General features: G+C 38.2%; 1 protein-coding gene across 4 annotated transcripts in view; it reads left to right on the forward strand.

Moving 5' to 3' along the window:
• The first annotated feature begins 7 nt into the window (after positions 1-7).
• The window catches only part of LOC128242686 (lysosome membrane protein 2-like), a 34,277-nt gene continuing 16,101 nt past the window's right edge, over positions 8-18,183 (forward strand). The window contains exons 1-10 of one of the 4 annotated variants that reach the window (XM_052959939.1): positions 8-33; positions 7,142-7,224; positions 7,764-7,898; positions 7,996-8,156; positions 9,259-9,403; positions 10,632-10,832; positions 11,201-11,292; positions 11,458-11,507; positions 11,717-11,786; positions 12,349-12,530. In XM_052959939.1, the coding sequence (XP_052815899.1) occupies positions 7,779-7,898; positions 7,996-8,156; positions 9,259-9,403; positions 10,632-10,832; positions 11,201-11,292; positions 11,458-11,507; positions 11,717-11,786; positions 12,349-12,530 (1,021 nt within the window). In that variant the 5' untranslated portion in view covers positions 8-33; positions 7,142-7,224; positions 7,764-7,778. Of the gene's footprint in view, positions 98-7,141; positions 7,225-7,320; positions 7,461-7,763; positions 7,899-7,995; positions 8,157-9,258; positions 9,404-10,631; positions 10,833-11,200; positions 11,293-11,457; positions 11,508-11,716; positions 11,787-12,348; positions 12,531-18,183 lie in introns of those variants that run through there. The other 3 variants (XM_052959937.1, XM_052959940.1, XM_052959938.1) reach the window with 3 other exon arrangements.

Genomic DNA, 18,183 nt, shown 5'->3' on the forward strand with positions numbered 1-18,183 from the left:
GAGGTAATCAAAATGTCAACAAACATTGGAAAGGTTTACAGTTTATAGTTTTTTGTGTTTATAATTTTCAAATTGATTGACAAGTTTATTTAGAAAGGTACAAGGCGTTTTCTATCAAAGATACAGATTATTTTGTGATTGAATTCCAAGTACTGCCACCAAAAACACTTGAAAATAACAAATTGTTAAATTTGACATCCACAGTCATGTACTCATAGATAATAGCCTAACATCAAATAAATATTCTTGTTCATTATAGCCATCTTTCAATCTGGGCAATGATGTCCGGCAACTGAATAGTATCGCCTTCAATCTGTTTGTATCGAAAATGGTAATTAAAGAATTAATATTTGTGACATTTAACAGACTACTGCAGGATTAGCCACAATAATGCATGTATAGGGAACTTTTTTAACATTTGGATATTCATTTTGTTCCCTTAACGCCACAAGTCGACTATTCAACATCAATGTAAAATATATTCTTCAACTATTACTCTACAATACTTAACACTTCACTGTTAAATTAAAACACAAAAGTTACCCTTAAATTATTTTAGCCAATACCTTTTACTTCTTACACTTACCGTGTTTTATGAAACACAAATAATTAGTTTAATTTAGATCGACTTATGTCAATAAAGCATTGCCATTTTGAAACCATATAGCAGGTGCCCGTTATCTTTCCGCTCAATATACTTACCACTGGGATCTGTCATTCTTGGCTAGGAAAACAACAAACTTGTGGGTTATAATAATGGACGAGTAGAGTCGCCAAATCAAAAACCTTCAAAGACTCTGAAGCAGCTGTTTATATGGACTACTGCAGGATTTCTTTAATAGCTAATGCACCCACTAGCATTACAATAATGAGCGTTCAGTGATATTTTTTATTATTTTGACATTTCTTTTGTAACCCTGTATGAAGTCATAATGCCATAGTCATAAAATTGCCAAAAGACTGGTTGACAGCCATTTAGGTAGACTTCTGGGGATTGTGACAACTCGAGTTTTTGAAATCATACTCTGATGGTGCACGGACCTGTAATGGGTGCTACAGCAAGAATTAACTGTGTAAATGCTTGTTAAGATTAAACTTGTTTGTGTTTTAAATGATATCTAGTATAAAAATAGAATGGCATATATGTACATGTATATGTTTGATATTTAAGGTTTGTTATGAAAGATCCAGGTCTTTTACTAAACAGTCAAGGTCAAACTCAAATCTAAATAAAATATTGAAAGAATTATTTCAAAGGTCATTGTCACAACATTTATGCAGCAGACATGCACAATTTCACCGGGGATGAGCAAAAAAAGTCACGTGACCACAAATGCAAACGCCAGTAGTATTTTGGCTCGATTGATCGTCAATCAAGGTAAGTTTCTTATCGATATTTTTGTTATACGCGAGAGTTCGTTCAAATGACATAGCGCAAAAAAGAATGCATTGTTTTGTCTTTCGATCGGTGTATTGGTCACCTTTCATGTCTGCATAGTTTCCGAGAACACTTCGATACAAATTGTGTCCATAAATGCAAACGCACGTAGGTAGTGTTAAAATGTCACATATTTTGATAAATTGCCACATTTAATTCAAATGTTTGTTTTTCTGTTGTTCAAGCATTGTTTTTAATTGCTTTATGAATACTTTGTGCGATGCAATATGTACAAAAATGCATTTTCTGAAGTATTTCAAATTTGGCAAACGTACGTAGTCTACCTAAAATGGCAAACGCACGTAGGCATCTTATAATAAGGAGCAAACGAATATTTCGTTAGCCTTTAATTGAAGATATTTATCCGCTTTAATATTAAATATCCATCATAATGAAAGTTATATAAATTTTTGATACGTAACAAACATTGACACGATATTATGCGGGAGTGTTGCGGGAAATATGAGTTCTCGAACAAACTCTCATCCGGCCATACTGGTGGTATACAGACTTATCTAACTTAACAATGCTTGTTAAATGTTTATTTCGAACATTTAGAACAGCTGTTGTAATGTCACATTTCAGGAACCACACGTTTGATACAAAGAGTCGGAGTACAGTACAGTACGGGACTGTTTTGATAAACAGAAATGCATTACAGAAGGGTGTGTGCTGGGAGCGGGCCAGACGTAACGATTCTAAGATGCTTGTAACAGATCGCATGGGGATAAACATTTAATTTGAACATAATTTAAACATCTTTAATGAACCTTTTATTTTACCATTCTTCATGTTGTGATGATAATACTGTCATGATAATTGTTAATGACAGATATTGTGATAATGATAACCATAAAATGAATTGCGATGATACAATGACAATGTATGCTCTACCCGGAACAATGTTTATATCACTGAAAATACTCTTTAAACTGTATGTATAAGTGCTGTTTTACAGAAATAATGACATTATGATGGAAATATTCTTCATTTATTCTATAACTGTATATCTTAGATTAGTTTTATACATTGAATAAATTGATTGACAATAAAAGCGATCACAGATAATCAGATAAAATCAAAGATAAGTAATCAAATAACATAACGATATTAATAAACAATACTTTTGTTATGATCTGCCTGAGATTCTACTTTCTTCCACATCAGATAAGTTGACCTAAAAATTTGGCAAGGCCAAGATAAAACAAGTACCCGTATGGAATTTATTTTTTTAATCGTCATCACACAATTACCTCCCTTGTAGACGACTGTCGCGTAGCATCATGGAAACATTGTCTCGTGGCAATTTTAAAAATCAAAATTGATTATTTCTCGCTTCAAATGGAGCAATAGACAAGTTTTCGCGCTCCATTCAAGAAATAACGCTGTCCTCTTTTAAGAACTATAAATATTTAATCATATCATAAACATAATCCGAATCACTGCACGCATATCCATAACAACCACGAATTATTACAAATCTATACGCGCATTATATTCTCTACGCACAAAAGATTTCCAGGTTTTTCCAGGATCATCGCCGCTCGTGTAAGATAGGTTCATCCCACCCCTCTCGCAGGGTGTTTTGCGGAAACACGGTAAACCCCGCTTCCGCAATACACTCTATGTTCGGGTTGGGATGAACCTTGCACTCTCGGCCATGAAAGATACTTATTATCTAAAATTTGATGTTTTATTTGGTGTGTTTAATAACCTTTGCTTGCACAATCTACTTCTATGCCGATAACATTTCCCACATTCAGCGCACTGGTATGATTTCTCGCCAGTATGGCCGTCCATATGAGCCTTCAGGTCTATATCTCCTCCATTGAAATCCCACACATGTCGCACGTATAACATGTCGTGCCATCTTCTCCTCGCCAATGCCTGTTCAGGTACGTATGTGTGGTGACCTCCTGCATGCATTTCGGGCACAGAAACTGCTTATTGGATCCATGTGTGGTGCTGACCTGTATAAATACATGTATGCCTTTAAAGGTATGCAATTAAAATACTGTAATTGCAATATTTTGGTAACCTTAAATAAAAACGCCTGAGCTTGTGACTGGTAGATAATTGCTTAATTATAGAATAATATAGAATAAAACAAGAATAATATAAGCATTTTTTAATACTAGAATACACTTACATTATTAATGGCGCGTCAAGCTCTCCGTTGTGTATAACTGTTTCTAACAGCGTGTAAATGCTTTTACACCGTCATTGCGGCGCTCATGCAATTTCAGCCCCCATGTCGTTTTCAACGCATTCCCACAAACGTGGCAAACAAATGACATCACTGAAACAGACACTGTCATTCATTAATTAAGCGCCACTTGATTTACTTCGCAAAATATATTACACAAATTGTAGTTTGTTAAAAGAATATCATCTGTAAAAGCATTTTCATAAAAATACGTCTCGCGCAAACAAACGCTTATTAAAATTTTAAAAGATGGCTTATCTAGCTAAGTAAAACGACATAAAGCGTTTCACTTTCCCTTATGCATATGACCGTAAGCATTATGATCATAATAATAATTAAATATAAATTCAAAAATCTTACAGCAATAGTTATGGATATAAAAAGAATAAAAAGTTTTAAAAGCTTTCGACATATACGATAACTCATTTTTTTATTATATAAGATGCCTACGTGCGTTTGTCATTTTTGGTAGACTACGTGCGTTTGCCTTATGAAAATGCCAACGTGCGTTTGCCAAATTTAAATTCTTCAGAAAATGCATTTGTTTGTGCAAATTGCATCGCACAGAATATTTATAAAACAAATAAAAATCATTATTGAACAACTGAAAGTCAAAACAATTGAAAAAATGTGGCAATTTATCTTAATATTTGACATTTTAACACTACCTACGTGTGTTTGCATTCATGGACACAATTTGTATCGAAGTGTTCTCGAAAACTATGCAGACATGAATGGTGACCAATACACCGATTGAAAGACAAAACAATGCATTCTTTTTTGCGCTATGTCATTTGAACGAACTCTCGCGTATAACAAAAATATCGATAAGAAACTTACCTTGATTGACGATCAATCGAGCCAAAATACTACTGGTGTTTGCATTTGTGGTCACGTGACTTTTTTTGCTCATCCCCGGTGAATTTCCTGTCTGCACGGTTATATATTTCAACTTATTCTTTTGGGGGAATTTTGAAATGTTTGACATGACTGTGTAACCTTTTTCCCTCTATTTAAAGATATGTACAAGAACCAAGTTTTAACTTTAAGGTTGAGTTCTATTACTGTATATCTGCTTTGGATAATCTTTAATATGGTAGAAAACTACTGACTATTCGCTGATGCTATTATTGAAACTTGTCGAGATCACCTGGCAGAGGTTTTCCAGTATATTAATTGGAAAATGCAACCAATTTGTGCTTTCATTTATTTACAAATGTATGACCCTATTATTGGTCAACCATATTACTCAAAAACTAAAGTATTAACATGCTGCATAAGAGTTTCATACTCAATGGTTTTGGGGCTACAATTTCAATGGGTAAATTTAAGTTATTAAAAACTTCCTAGCTGCATTTGAAGGAACTTATTTTATGTTCAATGCATGTACATTGAATAAGACTGTCACTTCAGTGGCCTTTGATATTAACTAATGTATTCCTTACGGGTCATCATAATGATTTGGAACAATTCAAGAATATGACAGAAAAAATTAACAACATAAATATTTGTGTGTGTTTCACTTCATTCTTATAATTTTTATATTTAAGTTATGGGTTTGAAAGACATTTTATAAGAAAATAAAACTAAACCTCAGTCACCTCTCAAATAGAAAAGTCAAAGTAGTGCAGTTGTGATTGTTTTTGTTTGTTAAAGATTAACTTTGTTAGTATAGTCTGAATCTTAAAGATCAAGTCAACATGTATAACTAAAGCCAAGTGCAAAACTGCATACAGGAGAAATGGTTCAGTCAGGCATGAAAAAAAATGTTTGTCTCAGGTTTCCCGGCCGACACTAGTTTTTGCACCGCATATATTTTTCTTCTGCTGACGCCTTTTTTACTGACCATTAATTGTTTCTTCTTTTGAATATGTCTTTTTGATTGCAAGGGAAATACACATAATGTTATGACTGTTTTTAAGAGCACTGTAGTAAATGTTGACCTACACATAATGACACTTGTTTTACATGTGAAAATGATATTCAGACACACTTACATATTTTTTTTAAATCTGACCTTATTAGCAGGTAGTAAAGTAGGAAAAAAAATCCACTTCATGAACATCACTCTTGCTTTTAGGAATGTCTAAATCTCTAGCATTGAGGCAAATTATCAAAATCAAGGACTCACTTTTTTACAGTCAGACCCATGCAATCCAGCAGAAAGGCGTTTTAAGCTGGAAACAATTTTCTAAGAAACAATATTGAGGTATTTCCAAAGCCTTGGTTTTGTTGTCAGTTTGTGTTTGTTTATCTTTTTATTTTTAAATAAGTCGCTGTATAGTGAGACAAAAACAATATATATATATGCTAGTCATCAAAATTAGTATTCTGGATGAACAAGCCCGAAATCATATACTACTGCTTGGCATTACATTTTTGAACAAGCCCTGCTGTATGAAACCCAGAATTTAAGCAAATCAAGAAAGCATTTTACCAGTACATGGCTGGTGGCCATGTGCTCATTTTGACCACTGATGTGTAATCATATTTTGCCCCTTTGTCAAGTTATGACAAATGTGCATGTATATGACTGTTTATAAATACAATGTATACCATTTATATTTGATTATATAACAATGAATACATCTTTGTGATAAGCTAATTTTGATAACATAGCCACATTCAGTCAGGGGTTAATACATTGTGATAACAACCAATTGAGGAGATCGGCATCATTTATATCACAGTTTTTATGTGAAGGTTGCTCTACGAAGGTATAATACTTTGGAATAATATTTAAGATTTCTTTAAATTCTTTTTATAGTTATAAAATTATCTTTATCATGAATAAATAGGATGGTCACAAAATAGAAATATTAATAAGGATTTCATTTGAAGTATACCAGATTGGTACATGTGTTGCAGGAATATTGTTTAATTTGATAGAGGATGATTGTTTGTATCAGTTTAAGATATGCAATTTATTTCAATGAGTGAGAATCAAAATGAATATTTCCGGATTGGTCTGCTACCAGTGCTCTATTTACTTTTGGTGTTCACAAGGTGATATATTTTGCTATCTTAAACTCAAAAAGAATAAATCTTTTTTATTTTATGCTTATAATAAAAGAAAAGCAAAATTGTATAAATATTAATAGTAAAACCTTGAGAACTTTAAACCATATGAAGTCATTCTGGAAATCACTTAATTGCATTTTCTTCCCGGCTTTGTATGTGTTTATGTTGCAAATTTTACAATGAAACTGGTTAAATCTAAGAAAACAGTGCACATATATTTCCTTAAACTCACTGTTTCAATTATGGTGAGTTTATTGAGGTATAATTCACCGTTATACTTCAATAAACCACTGGAAAGCATGAAATCAAAATGAAAATTTTGCAGTTTAAAATATGTTTAATGTTACTGTTACAATACAATCTGGACACGAATGATTTTGGACGCAGCATATCAATCATTAACAACTTGAATTTTTTTTGCAAAATGTTCATGTGAATATCAAGTTTATATTGAAGAGATGATTTTCCATATACAGAGGAGAAGCACTCCTAGTCTAGCGTTCATGTGATGGATATATCAAGAGGAGGTGGGGCAAAGCTCAATTGATGTACATCAGTTGTAAGTACAGAGTACAGAGTACTTCACACTTCCCTCTCATCTATTGTGTTCTGAGATGTTATTTTTGGAATAATTTGATACTCCACTTCAAGCTGAGTATTCCTGTTCTAAAATATTTTCCTTTTACAGTCTGTTGTGTTCTTTAGAGTATAATTTTGGAAATAAGTGAGAGTTTATTTTATTTTAATTATCATCAAAATCTGTTGTTACTGGACTGCTATAGTTTCACTAAAATTGTAAGTACCAGCTGAATTGAGTTGGCTGTGTTTTTTATGTTAACATGTGTGTTAAAAGTATATTAAATGATTGTCATAACATTTTGCAAACATCTAGGATTGTAGTCTGTAAGTAAAAATGTCAAAGTTTTGGCAATCATTTGGACTCATTATTTTTTTCCAATCATTTAGAATGGTTACTGATTTAGTCAGAAAGGTCTTATACTTTACTTTTGACATAGCGGGTAATAGTTTTGATTAGTTCTGACATTGTGTTCAATCTTAATGACAAATAGAATAAAGAATTATTGTAGGACACATTAGTTTCAGTCTGGTATTATGGCGTGGTCCGTGAAGAAGCGTGTGGCTGTCGCGTGTGCTGTTGGCTGGAGTTTGACCATCCTGGGGGCATGTCTTATACCCCTGCTGGAGTGGGTTATCAAGAAACAAGTGGAAAAGGTCAGTTCCTAGATTTGCTGAGGTTTTGAATTTTCACATTTTTCAGCCCTCCCATTTTTGGCATAACCTAAAATTCACTGTTCTATTCCTTATTTAGACAGTTGTGATCAAGGAAGGAGGCCCTGTGTACGAGTTCTGGCTGGACCCACCAGTTCCCATCTACCTACAGGTGTACATGTTCAACCTGACTAACCCTGACGAGGTCCTGGCTGGCACCAAGCCTCCCAACCTGGTCCAGGCTGGGCCCTATACTTACAGGTAGGCCATGTTAGCCTTAAACTAACAGGTAGGTTCACATGGACACTTCACATACAGGTAGGCCCAGTTAGCCTTAAACTAACAGGTAGGTTCATATGGACACTACACTTACAGGTAGGCCCAGCTAGTCATACAATTTTAGTTAGGTTCAGATGGATCCACCACTTACAAGAAGGCCCAGGTAGCCCAACAATTTACTGGCAGGTCTGGTAAGCCCTCCTTTTTCAGTAAGATCCATATGGTTTTAACACTTAGGCTCAGTCAGCCCTACATTTTCAGGTAGTTCCAAATGGGTTCTACACTTACAGAATGGCCCAGTCAGCTTTTTGGCCATGTGGAGAGTGCCCTTCTGTAAAATGTCATTGCATAGAAAATCATTATCTGAAATGAACTGTTCGAACAAAGTTGAACTAATGTATACATGGTTTAAGCTTCCATGCTCTTCTATTGATAAACTAACTTACTTTTATTAACTATGAGCAAATTTGGAAAAGCATACCATTTCTAAGGTGTTAAAGTAGAGCTCTTATTTTAGTCCTACTGAATGGCAGCTCTGCCTATGTAACCCTTCCCCTGGGTAGGCTAGGCTGATGGGTTTATTGAAAAATGATTGTTTAGATGGTGACGTTTTAAAGCATTTTTATCATAATAGTACTTGGAAAGCAGGAAAATTATTTTCAGCTGACAAATCACTATCATTTTTGTTTTGTTAAAAACTCATTAAATTCATCAAATACACTCCATGGGCCTGTTTCATTAAAGTATTTCAGTCATAAATTTTATAATCTTTATTCTGTTAGACATCACAAATGGCTACAATTAATTATTTTCATTTCCTCAAGTGTGTTCTCAACTTAAATACAAACAGAAATTCTGTTCTTACAAATATATAAACAAAATGACAAAAATGTGACACCAAGATAATTTCCCTTAAACGCCCAAGATCTTCAATGAAACACTGGCCCCTTACTCGTGAAACACTTACAGGAAACGAAGTTGAAATATAGATTTATACTTATTTGAGTTTAACAAAATCGTGTACTAATTTTCAGTGAAAAGCAAATGAACTTTGAGTTTAACAATATCATGTCCTTGTTTTCAGCGAAAAGCGAACAAAGTATGATATAAAGTTCAATGACAATGGGACAGTGACATATAGGCAGAATCGGACGTTCCACTTCCTGCCAGACATGTCACAGGGACACAATGAGTCGGACATTTTTGTGACAGCAAATCCTGTCTACTGGGTAAACTTTTAGTATTCTTGGTGTTCTATATCAAAATGGCTAGATATCTTTTTCAATGGAAAAAAACAGCAGTTATGCTGCAAGTTTTTTTTTTTTTTGAGGGAAACAAAATGAGAAAGGGGGTAATGAATTAAGCTATTAGGTATTTACTCAAACCTGATGATAGATTTATTACATGTGTTGTTTCAATGTATTTCCATGATATAAAACATTGAACTAAATTAAATAAACAAAATTGTTTTAGATGAAAAAGGGAAATATTTTTTTCAGATACTTAAGCAATAAATTACATAAACAGAAGGAAGTTATCAATTTATTATTCCTACTCCATCTTTCAGTGTAAGTGCTTGGCTTTCACAATACTTGAACAACCTCATTTTACCTCCAAATATCATTGCCAATTTAAGTCACAGAATAAGTGATATTGCATTAAAATGGCATGTGCTGATCATATGAAATGGCCGTGCACAGTGCGCTATTATGGGATAACCAAGAAGTTCCTTTGATGTCAGATTAATTCATTTTCATGGTCTGCCCCTATGATGTGTTTGATTTTAGGTGAGGCCCCAATTTTTTGTACAATCTTAAACGCATTTAAGATACAACTTTGATTTAAGGAAATACAAAATATATCTTGACATTTTGAACAACAGATCAATGTGATATGCTTTTACATGAAATTAATTTCATGTTAAAGAAAGTTACTAAATAAAATCTGAAGAAAATGTTGCATTGAAAGCAGGGATCAAAATAGGGCCCTTACAGACAGCAGATGGGGACTATCCTTTTTAAGCATAAAAACACAATTTGTAATTTTGGGCGCATTTATATACTTTGGAGCAAAAAAAGAATACATTCAAATATGTATGTATATGTTCTGTATGTCACTTGAACACAACCACAATAAACCTTTTGTTTTGTAAAAGCTAATTTTAAGTAAGTAATTTGGCTAATGAAATAAGATGCTTAAGGGTGGTGCGCTTAGGATATATGAAGAAATTGGGGCCGGGTACAATGCTCGACTACTTGAAGGCAAGTTTGAGTCTGTGCTATATCAAGCATCCTATTGGCCAAATAACCTGTAAATGAGAGGTTCGCTTTGTTTATATAAATGAAAGACCCTGTTTGTGTATTTGAGGTAGGTCCATGTGTACCTGTATATTGAAGTGTAAGACGAGCAGCTTTCATGCTTCCCCTCCTTACAGGGCCTCATTTTCTATATTTTAAGGCCCTATATAATGCTCTTGTGCTGGAGGAACCAGTGGTTCGTGAGGTTATATACCTGCTGACCCAGGTGTTTGATGAGCACCCGTTCATGACCCGCCCCCTGCGAGAAATCATCTGGGGCTACCACGACCAATTACTTAACATTACCAAGGCCATCGACCCAGACTGGTTCTACACAGATTACATTGGCTTTTTCATGAATGTAAGTGGTTTATCTTGGGATTGGTTTTATGTTAGTCTGTGTTTAGAAAGTAAAAAGTAGTGGTATCGTGAATGCCTTGGGGTCATAGTTTGGTGTCAGTGTTAATGCTCAAAAACTTGATTATTGGTCATAACAAAAGACATGTTCAAGATATTTACATGTACCGGTAACCAGCGACAAAACAGACATGTGTAGCATGCATGGCCCATAATTGTGACTTTAATAATTTGGTAATATATAGATAGAATGAGCAAACAAATGGCCATCAATTTGTTAAGAGCGCACCTTCTGACCTCATGCATTTCTATATTATACTACACTATCACAAAACCAATGTTATCCTTTAAAACAAATTTGGTGTATTTCAGAAAAATGCTACGAATGATGGAGTTTACACTGTATACACCGGAGAATCGGATATTTCCAAACTTGGAGTTATAGACAAATACAATGGCTCCAGGTATATTTAGGTTTGAACCAGGCATTGTATATTTACCTACCATAAACATTTGTATCTTACTTTATTTACCATGATATACTTACACCCTAGCTTTGTGTATGTTCATAAATAAAATATCCTGTAGGGACATACAATTACATGTACATTGTTTTCTTTCTATTGCAGTCATCTGGATTTCTGGACAACAACACAGGCTAACATGATTAATGGCTCAGGTAAGGTTTGTCATGTAAGCAATGATTTTAAACATGTCCTATATTGTGATAGATTTGTAATCAATAGCACCATTATGCAAAAACTTCCAACTTTGGCAAAAATTTAAAAAAAACATGTTCAAGATGTTTACATGCAACTTATGTACTCATGTGTAGCATGGTTGGTAACTCTGGCACTGATAGTTGTTCAGTTATTACTGATGTTTCAGATGGTACCCTTGGTCCACCATACCTACCTAAGGATACCACTACATACTCGTTTTCCTCAGATGTCTGCAGGTAATGATGGTAATGATTAAAAATATTTGGGATCGAAAATTGGTCCAAAACATGATTAAGAAACAATCAATGTTGAATTTTACCTAAGCAAGCACTGTGAAAAAATAACAGACAGTATTCACCCGAGTATTCAGTCCTTTTAATAAACATTACAACAATGGCTATCAGGAATATTCTGTTGAATTTATCAAGATAAAATTTTCAGTGATAGCGTTAATCAATTCTGTGATCCTGCAATCATCTACTGGTGTCTGGCCTTCAGCCTCAAATTTCGGCTGTTTTAGATAATCTTTTAATCCTGAATCATTCCTCTTAAGTTCAACTTGTTTCTTTACAAAATAATTGGTTGGATGGTGCATTTGAGAGTGGTTGGTGATCATCAAGTTCGACATGTTGGTATTCTTGTTTCCTTAACAGCACAAGACCCAACTCTCCCATAACATTGTACTTAAGAGCATTATAAGTGTATTGTTGTTACTTAAGTTTAAGACCATTGCTCAACCTGACTAAATCAACAGATATTCCCAAACACAGCAAATAATTGTAGATTATTGTACCACAGGAGTGTTCCAGGGGTCTACAGTAAGGATGTGAAGTCGCCCCAGGGAATCAAGCTGTGGCGGTTTTCAGGGCCAATGTCTGCCTTCCAGAATGCCACAGAGAACCCAGCTAATCTAGGATACTGCACCCCACAGACCAACTGCCTGGGAGGAGGCCTCGTCAACGTCTCAGCTTGCCAGTCAGGTACACCCATGCCAGTCAGGTACATGGCTTGTTGTATAATGGGTTTAGCTATGCCAGTCAGGTACATGGCTTGTTGTATAATGGGTTTAGCCATGCCAGTCAGGTACATGGCTTGTTGTATAATGGGTTTTCCCATGCCAGTCAGGTACATGGCTTGTTGTATAATGGGTTTTCCCATGCCAGTCAGGTACATGGCTTGTTGTATAATGGGTTTACCCATGCCAGTCAGGTACATGGCTTGTTGTATAATGGGTTCACCCATGCCAGTCAGGTACATGGCTTGTTGTATGATGGGTTTAGCCATGCCAGTCAGGTACATGGCTTGTTGTATAATGGGTTTACCCATGCCAGTCAGGTACATGGCTTGTTGTATAATGGGTTTACCCATGCCAGTCAGGTACATGGCTTGTTGTATAATGGGTTTACCCATGCCAGTCAGGTACATGGCTTGTTGTATAATGGGTTCACCCATGCCAGTCAGGTACATGGTTTGTTGTATAATGGGTTCACCCATGCCAGTCAGGTACATGGCTTGTTGTATAATGGGTTCACCCATGCCAGTCAGGTACATGGCTTGTTGTATAATGGGTTTACCCATGCCAGTCAGGTACATTGCGTGTTGTATAATGGGTTTACCCATGCCAGTCAGGTACATGGCTTGTTGTATGATGGGTTTAGCCATGCCAGTCAGGTACATGGCTTGTTGTATAATCGGTTCACCCATGTCAGTCAGGTACATGGCTTGTTGTTTGATGGGTTTACCCATGTCAGTCAGGTACATGGCTTGTTGTATAATGGGTTCACCCATGCCAGTCAGGTACATGGCTTGTTGTATAATGGGTTCACCCATGCCAGTCAGGTACATGGCTTGTTGTATAATGGGTTCACCCATGTCAGTCAGGTACATGGCTTGTTGTATAATGGGTTCACCCATGCCAGTCAGGTACATGGCTTGTTGTATAATGGGTTCACCCATGCCAGTCAGGTACATGGCTTGTTGTATAATGGGTTCACCCATGCCAGTCAGGTACATGGCTTGTTGTATAATGGGTTCACCCATGCCAGTCAGGTACATGGCTTGTTGTATAATGGGTTTACCCATGTCAGTCAGGTACATGACTTGTTGTATAATGGGTTTTCCCATGCCAGTCAGGTACATGGCTTGTTGTATAGTGGGTTCACCCATGCCAGTCAGGTACATGGCTTGTTGTATGATGGGTTTAGCCATGCCAGTCAGGTACATGACTTGTTGTATAATGGGTTCACCCATGCCAGTCAGGTACATGGCTTGTTGTATAATGGGTTCACCCATGCCAGTCAGGTACATGGCTTGTTGTATGATGGGTTTAGCCATGCCAGTCAGGTACATGGCTTGTTGTATGATGGGTTTAGCCATGCCAGTCAGGTACATGGCTTGTTGTATAATGGGTTCACCCATGCCAGTCAGGTACATGGCTTGTTGTATAATGGGTTCACCCATGCCAGTCAGGTACATGGCTTGTTGTATAATGGGTTCACCCATGCCAGTCAGGTACATGACTTGTTGTATAATGGGTTCACCCATGCCAGTCAGGTACATGGCTTGTTGTATAATGGGTTCACCCATGCCAGTCAGGTACATGGCGTGTTGTATAATGGGTTCACCCATGCCAGTCAGGTACATGGCTTGTTGTATAATGGGTTCACCCATGCCAGTCAGGTACATGGCTTGTTGTATAATGGGTTCACCCATGCCAGTCAGGTACATGGCTTGTTGTATGATGGGTTCACCCATGTCAGTCAGGTACATGGCTTGTTGTTTGATGGGTTTACCCATGTCAGTCAGGTACATGGCTTGTTGTATAATGGGTTCACCCATGCCAGTCAGGTACATGGCTTGTTATATAATGGGTTCACCCATGCCAGTCAGGTACATGGCTTGTTGTATAATGGGTTCACCCATGCCAGTCAGGTACATGGCTTGTTGTATAATGGGTTCACCCATGCCAGTCAGGTACATGGCTTGTTGTATAATGGGTTTACCCATGCCAGTCAGGTACATGGCTTGTTGTATAATGGGTTCACCCATGCCAGTCAGGTACATGGCTTGTTGTATAATGGGTTCACCCATGCCAGTCAGGTACATGGCGTGTTGTATAATGGGTTCACCCATGCCAGTCAGGTACATGGCTTGTTGTATAATGGGTTCACCCATGCCAGTCAGGTACATGGCTTGTTGTATAATGGGTTCACCCATGCCAGTCAGGTACATGGCGTGTTGTATAATGGGTTCACCCATGCCAGTCAGGTACATGGCTTGTTGTATTGTGGGTTTAGCCATGCCAGTCAGGTACATGGCTTGTTGTATAATGGGTTCACCCATGCCAGTCAGGTACATGGCTTGTTGTATAATGGGTTCACCCATGCCAGTCAGGTAGATGGCTTGTTGTTTGATGGGTTTACCCATGCCAGTCAGGTACATGGCTTGTTGTCATGCCAGTCAGGTACATGGCTTGTTGTATAATGGGTTTAGCCATGCTTGTTATATTATGGGTTTACCCATGCCAGTCAGGTACATGGCTTGTTGTATAATGGGTTTACCCATGCCAGTCAGGTACATGGCTTGTTGTATAGTGGGTTTACCCATGCCAGTCAGGTACATGGCTTGTTGTATAGTGGGTTTACCCATGCCAGTCAGGTACATGGCTTGTTGTATAGTGGGTTTACCCATGCCAGTCAGGTACATGGCTTGTTGTATAATGGGTTTAGCCATGCCAGTCAGGTACATGGCTTGTTGTATAATGGGTTTACCCATGCCAGTCAGGTACATGGCTTGTTGTATAGTGGGTTTACCCATGCCAGTCAGGTACATGGCTTGTTGTATAATGGGTTTAGCCATGCTTGTTGTATAATGGGTTCACCCATGCCAGTCAGGTACATGGCGTGTTGTATAATGGGTTCACCCATGCCAGTCAGGTACATGGCTTGTTGTTTAATGGGTTTACCCATGCCAGTCAGGTACATGGCTTGTTGTATAGTGGGTTTACCCATGCCAGTCAGGTACATGGCTTGTTGTATAGTGGGTTTACCCATGCCAGTCAGGTACATGGCTTGTTGTATAGTGGGTTTACCCATGCCAGTCAGGTACATGGCTTGTTGTATAATGGGTTTACCCATGCCAGTCAGGTACATGGCTTGTTGTATAATGGGTTCACCCATGCCAGTCAGGTACATGGCTTGTTGTATAATGGGTTTAGCCATGCTTGTTGTATAATGGGTTCACCCATGCCAGTCAGGTACATGGCTTGTTGTATAATGGGTTCACCCATGCCAGTCAGGTACATGGCTTGTTGTATAATGGGTTTAGCCATGCTTGTTGTATAATGGGTTCACCCATGCCAGTCAGGTACATGGCGTGTTGTATAATGGGTTCACCCATGCCAGTCAGGTACATGGCTTGTTGTATAATGGGTTTACCCATGCCAGTCAGGTACATGGCGTGTTGTATAATGGGTTCACCCATGCCAGTCAGGTACATGGCTTGTTGTATAATGGGTTTACCCATGCCAGTCAGGTACATGGCGTGTTGTATAGTGGGTTTACCCATGCCAGTCAGGTACATGGCTTGTTGTATAATGGGTTTACCCATGCCAGTCAGGTACATGGCTTGTTGTATGATGGGTTCACCCATGCCAGTCAGGTACATGGCTTGTTGTATAATGGGTTCACTTATGCCAGTCAGGTACATGGCTTGTTGTATGATGGGTTCACCCATGCCAGTCAGGTACATGGCTTGTTGTATAATGGGTTAACTTATGCCAGTCAGGTACATGGCTTGTTGTATAATGGGTTCACTTATGCCAGTCAGGTACATGGCTTGTTGTATAATGGGTTCACCCATGCCAGTCAGGTACATGGCTTGTTGTATAATGGGTTCACCCATGCCAGTCAGGTACATGGCTTGTTGTATGATGGGTTCACCCATGCCAGTCAGGTACATGGCTTGTTGTATAATGGGTTTACCCATGCCAGTCAGGTACATGGCTTGTTGTATAGTGGGTTTACCCATGCCAGTCAGGTACATGGCTTGTTGTATAATGGGTTCACCCATGCCAGTCAGGTACATGGCTTGTTGTATGATGGGTTCACCCATGCCAGTCAGGTACATGGCTTGTTGTATAATGGGTTTAGCCATGCCAGTCAGGTACATGGCTTGTTGTATAGTGGGTTTACCCATGTCAGTCAGGTACATGGCTTGTTGTATAATGGGTTCACCTATGCCAGTCAGGTACATGGCTTGTTGTATAATGGGTTCACCCATGCCAGTCAGGTACATGGCGTGTTATATAATGGGTTTACCCATGCCAGTCAGGTACATGGCTTGTTGTATAATGGGTTTACCCATGCCAGTCAGGTACATGGCTTGTTGTATTGCTGGTTCACCCATGCCAGTCAGGTACATGGCTTGTTGTATAATGGGTTTAGCCATGCCAGTCAGGTACATGGCTTGTTGTATAATGGGTTTACCCATGCCAGTCAGGTACATGGCTTGTTGTATTGTGGGTTTAGCCATGTCAGTCAGGTACATGGCTTGTTGTATAATGGGTTCACCCATGTCAGTCAGGTACATGGCTTGTTATATAATGGGTTTACCCATGCCAGTCAGGTACATGGCTTGTTGTATTGTGGCTTTAGCCATGCCAGTCAGGTACATGGCTTGTTGTATAATGGGTTCACCCATGTCAGTCAGGTACATGGCTTGTTGTATAATGGGTTCACCCATGCCAGTCAGGTACATGGCTTGTTGTATAATGGGTTCACCCATGTCAGTCAGGTACATGGCTTGTTGTATAATGGGTTCACCCATGCCAGTCAGGTACATGGCTTGTTGTATAATGGGTTCACCCATGTCAGTCAGGTACATGGCTTGTTGTATAATGGGTTTAGCCATGCCAGTTAGGTACATGGATTGTTGTATAATGGGTTCACCCATGCCAGTCAGGTACATGGCTTGTTGTATAATGGGTTTACCCATGCCAGTCAGGTACATGGCTTGTTGTATAATGGGTTCACCCATGCCAGTCAGGTACATGGCTTGTTGTATAATGGGTTTACCCATGCCAGTCAGGTACATGGCTTGTTGTATAGTGGGTTTACCCATGTCAGTCAGGTACATGGCTTGTTGTATAATGGGTTCACCTATGCCAGTCAGGTACATGGCGTGTTGTATAATGGGTTCACCCATGCCAGTCAGGTACATGGCTTGTTGTATAATGGGTTCACCCATGCCAGTCAGGTACATGGCTTGTTGTATAATGGGTTCACCCATGCCAGTCAGGTACATGGCTTGTTGTATAATGGGTTTACCCATGCCAGTCAGGTACATGGCTTGTTGTATAGTGGGTTTACCCATGCCAGTCAGGTACATGGCTTGTTGTATGATGGGTTCACCCATGCCAGTCAGGTACATGACTTGTTGTATAATGGGTTTACCCATGCCAGTCAGGTACATGGCTTGTTGTATAGTGGGTTTACCCATGCCAGTCAGGTACATGGCTTGTTGTATAGTGGGTTTACCCATGCCAGTCAGGTACATGGCTTGTTGTATGATGGGTTCACCCATGCCAGTCAGGTACATGGCTTGTTGTATAATGGGTTTACCCATGCCAGTCAG

The sequence above is a fragment of the Mya arenaria genome, chromosome 8, assembly GCF_026914265.1.
Source record: "Mya arenaria isolate MELC-2E11 chromosome 8, ASM2691426v1".
NCBI classification, from domain to species: domain Eukaryota; kingdom Metazoa; phylum Mollusca; class Bivalvia; order Myida; family Myidae; genus Mya; species Mya arenaria.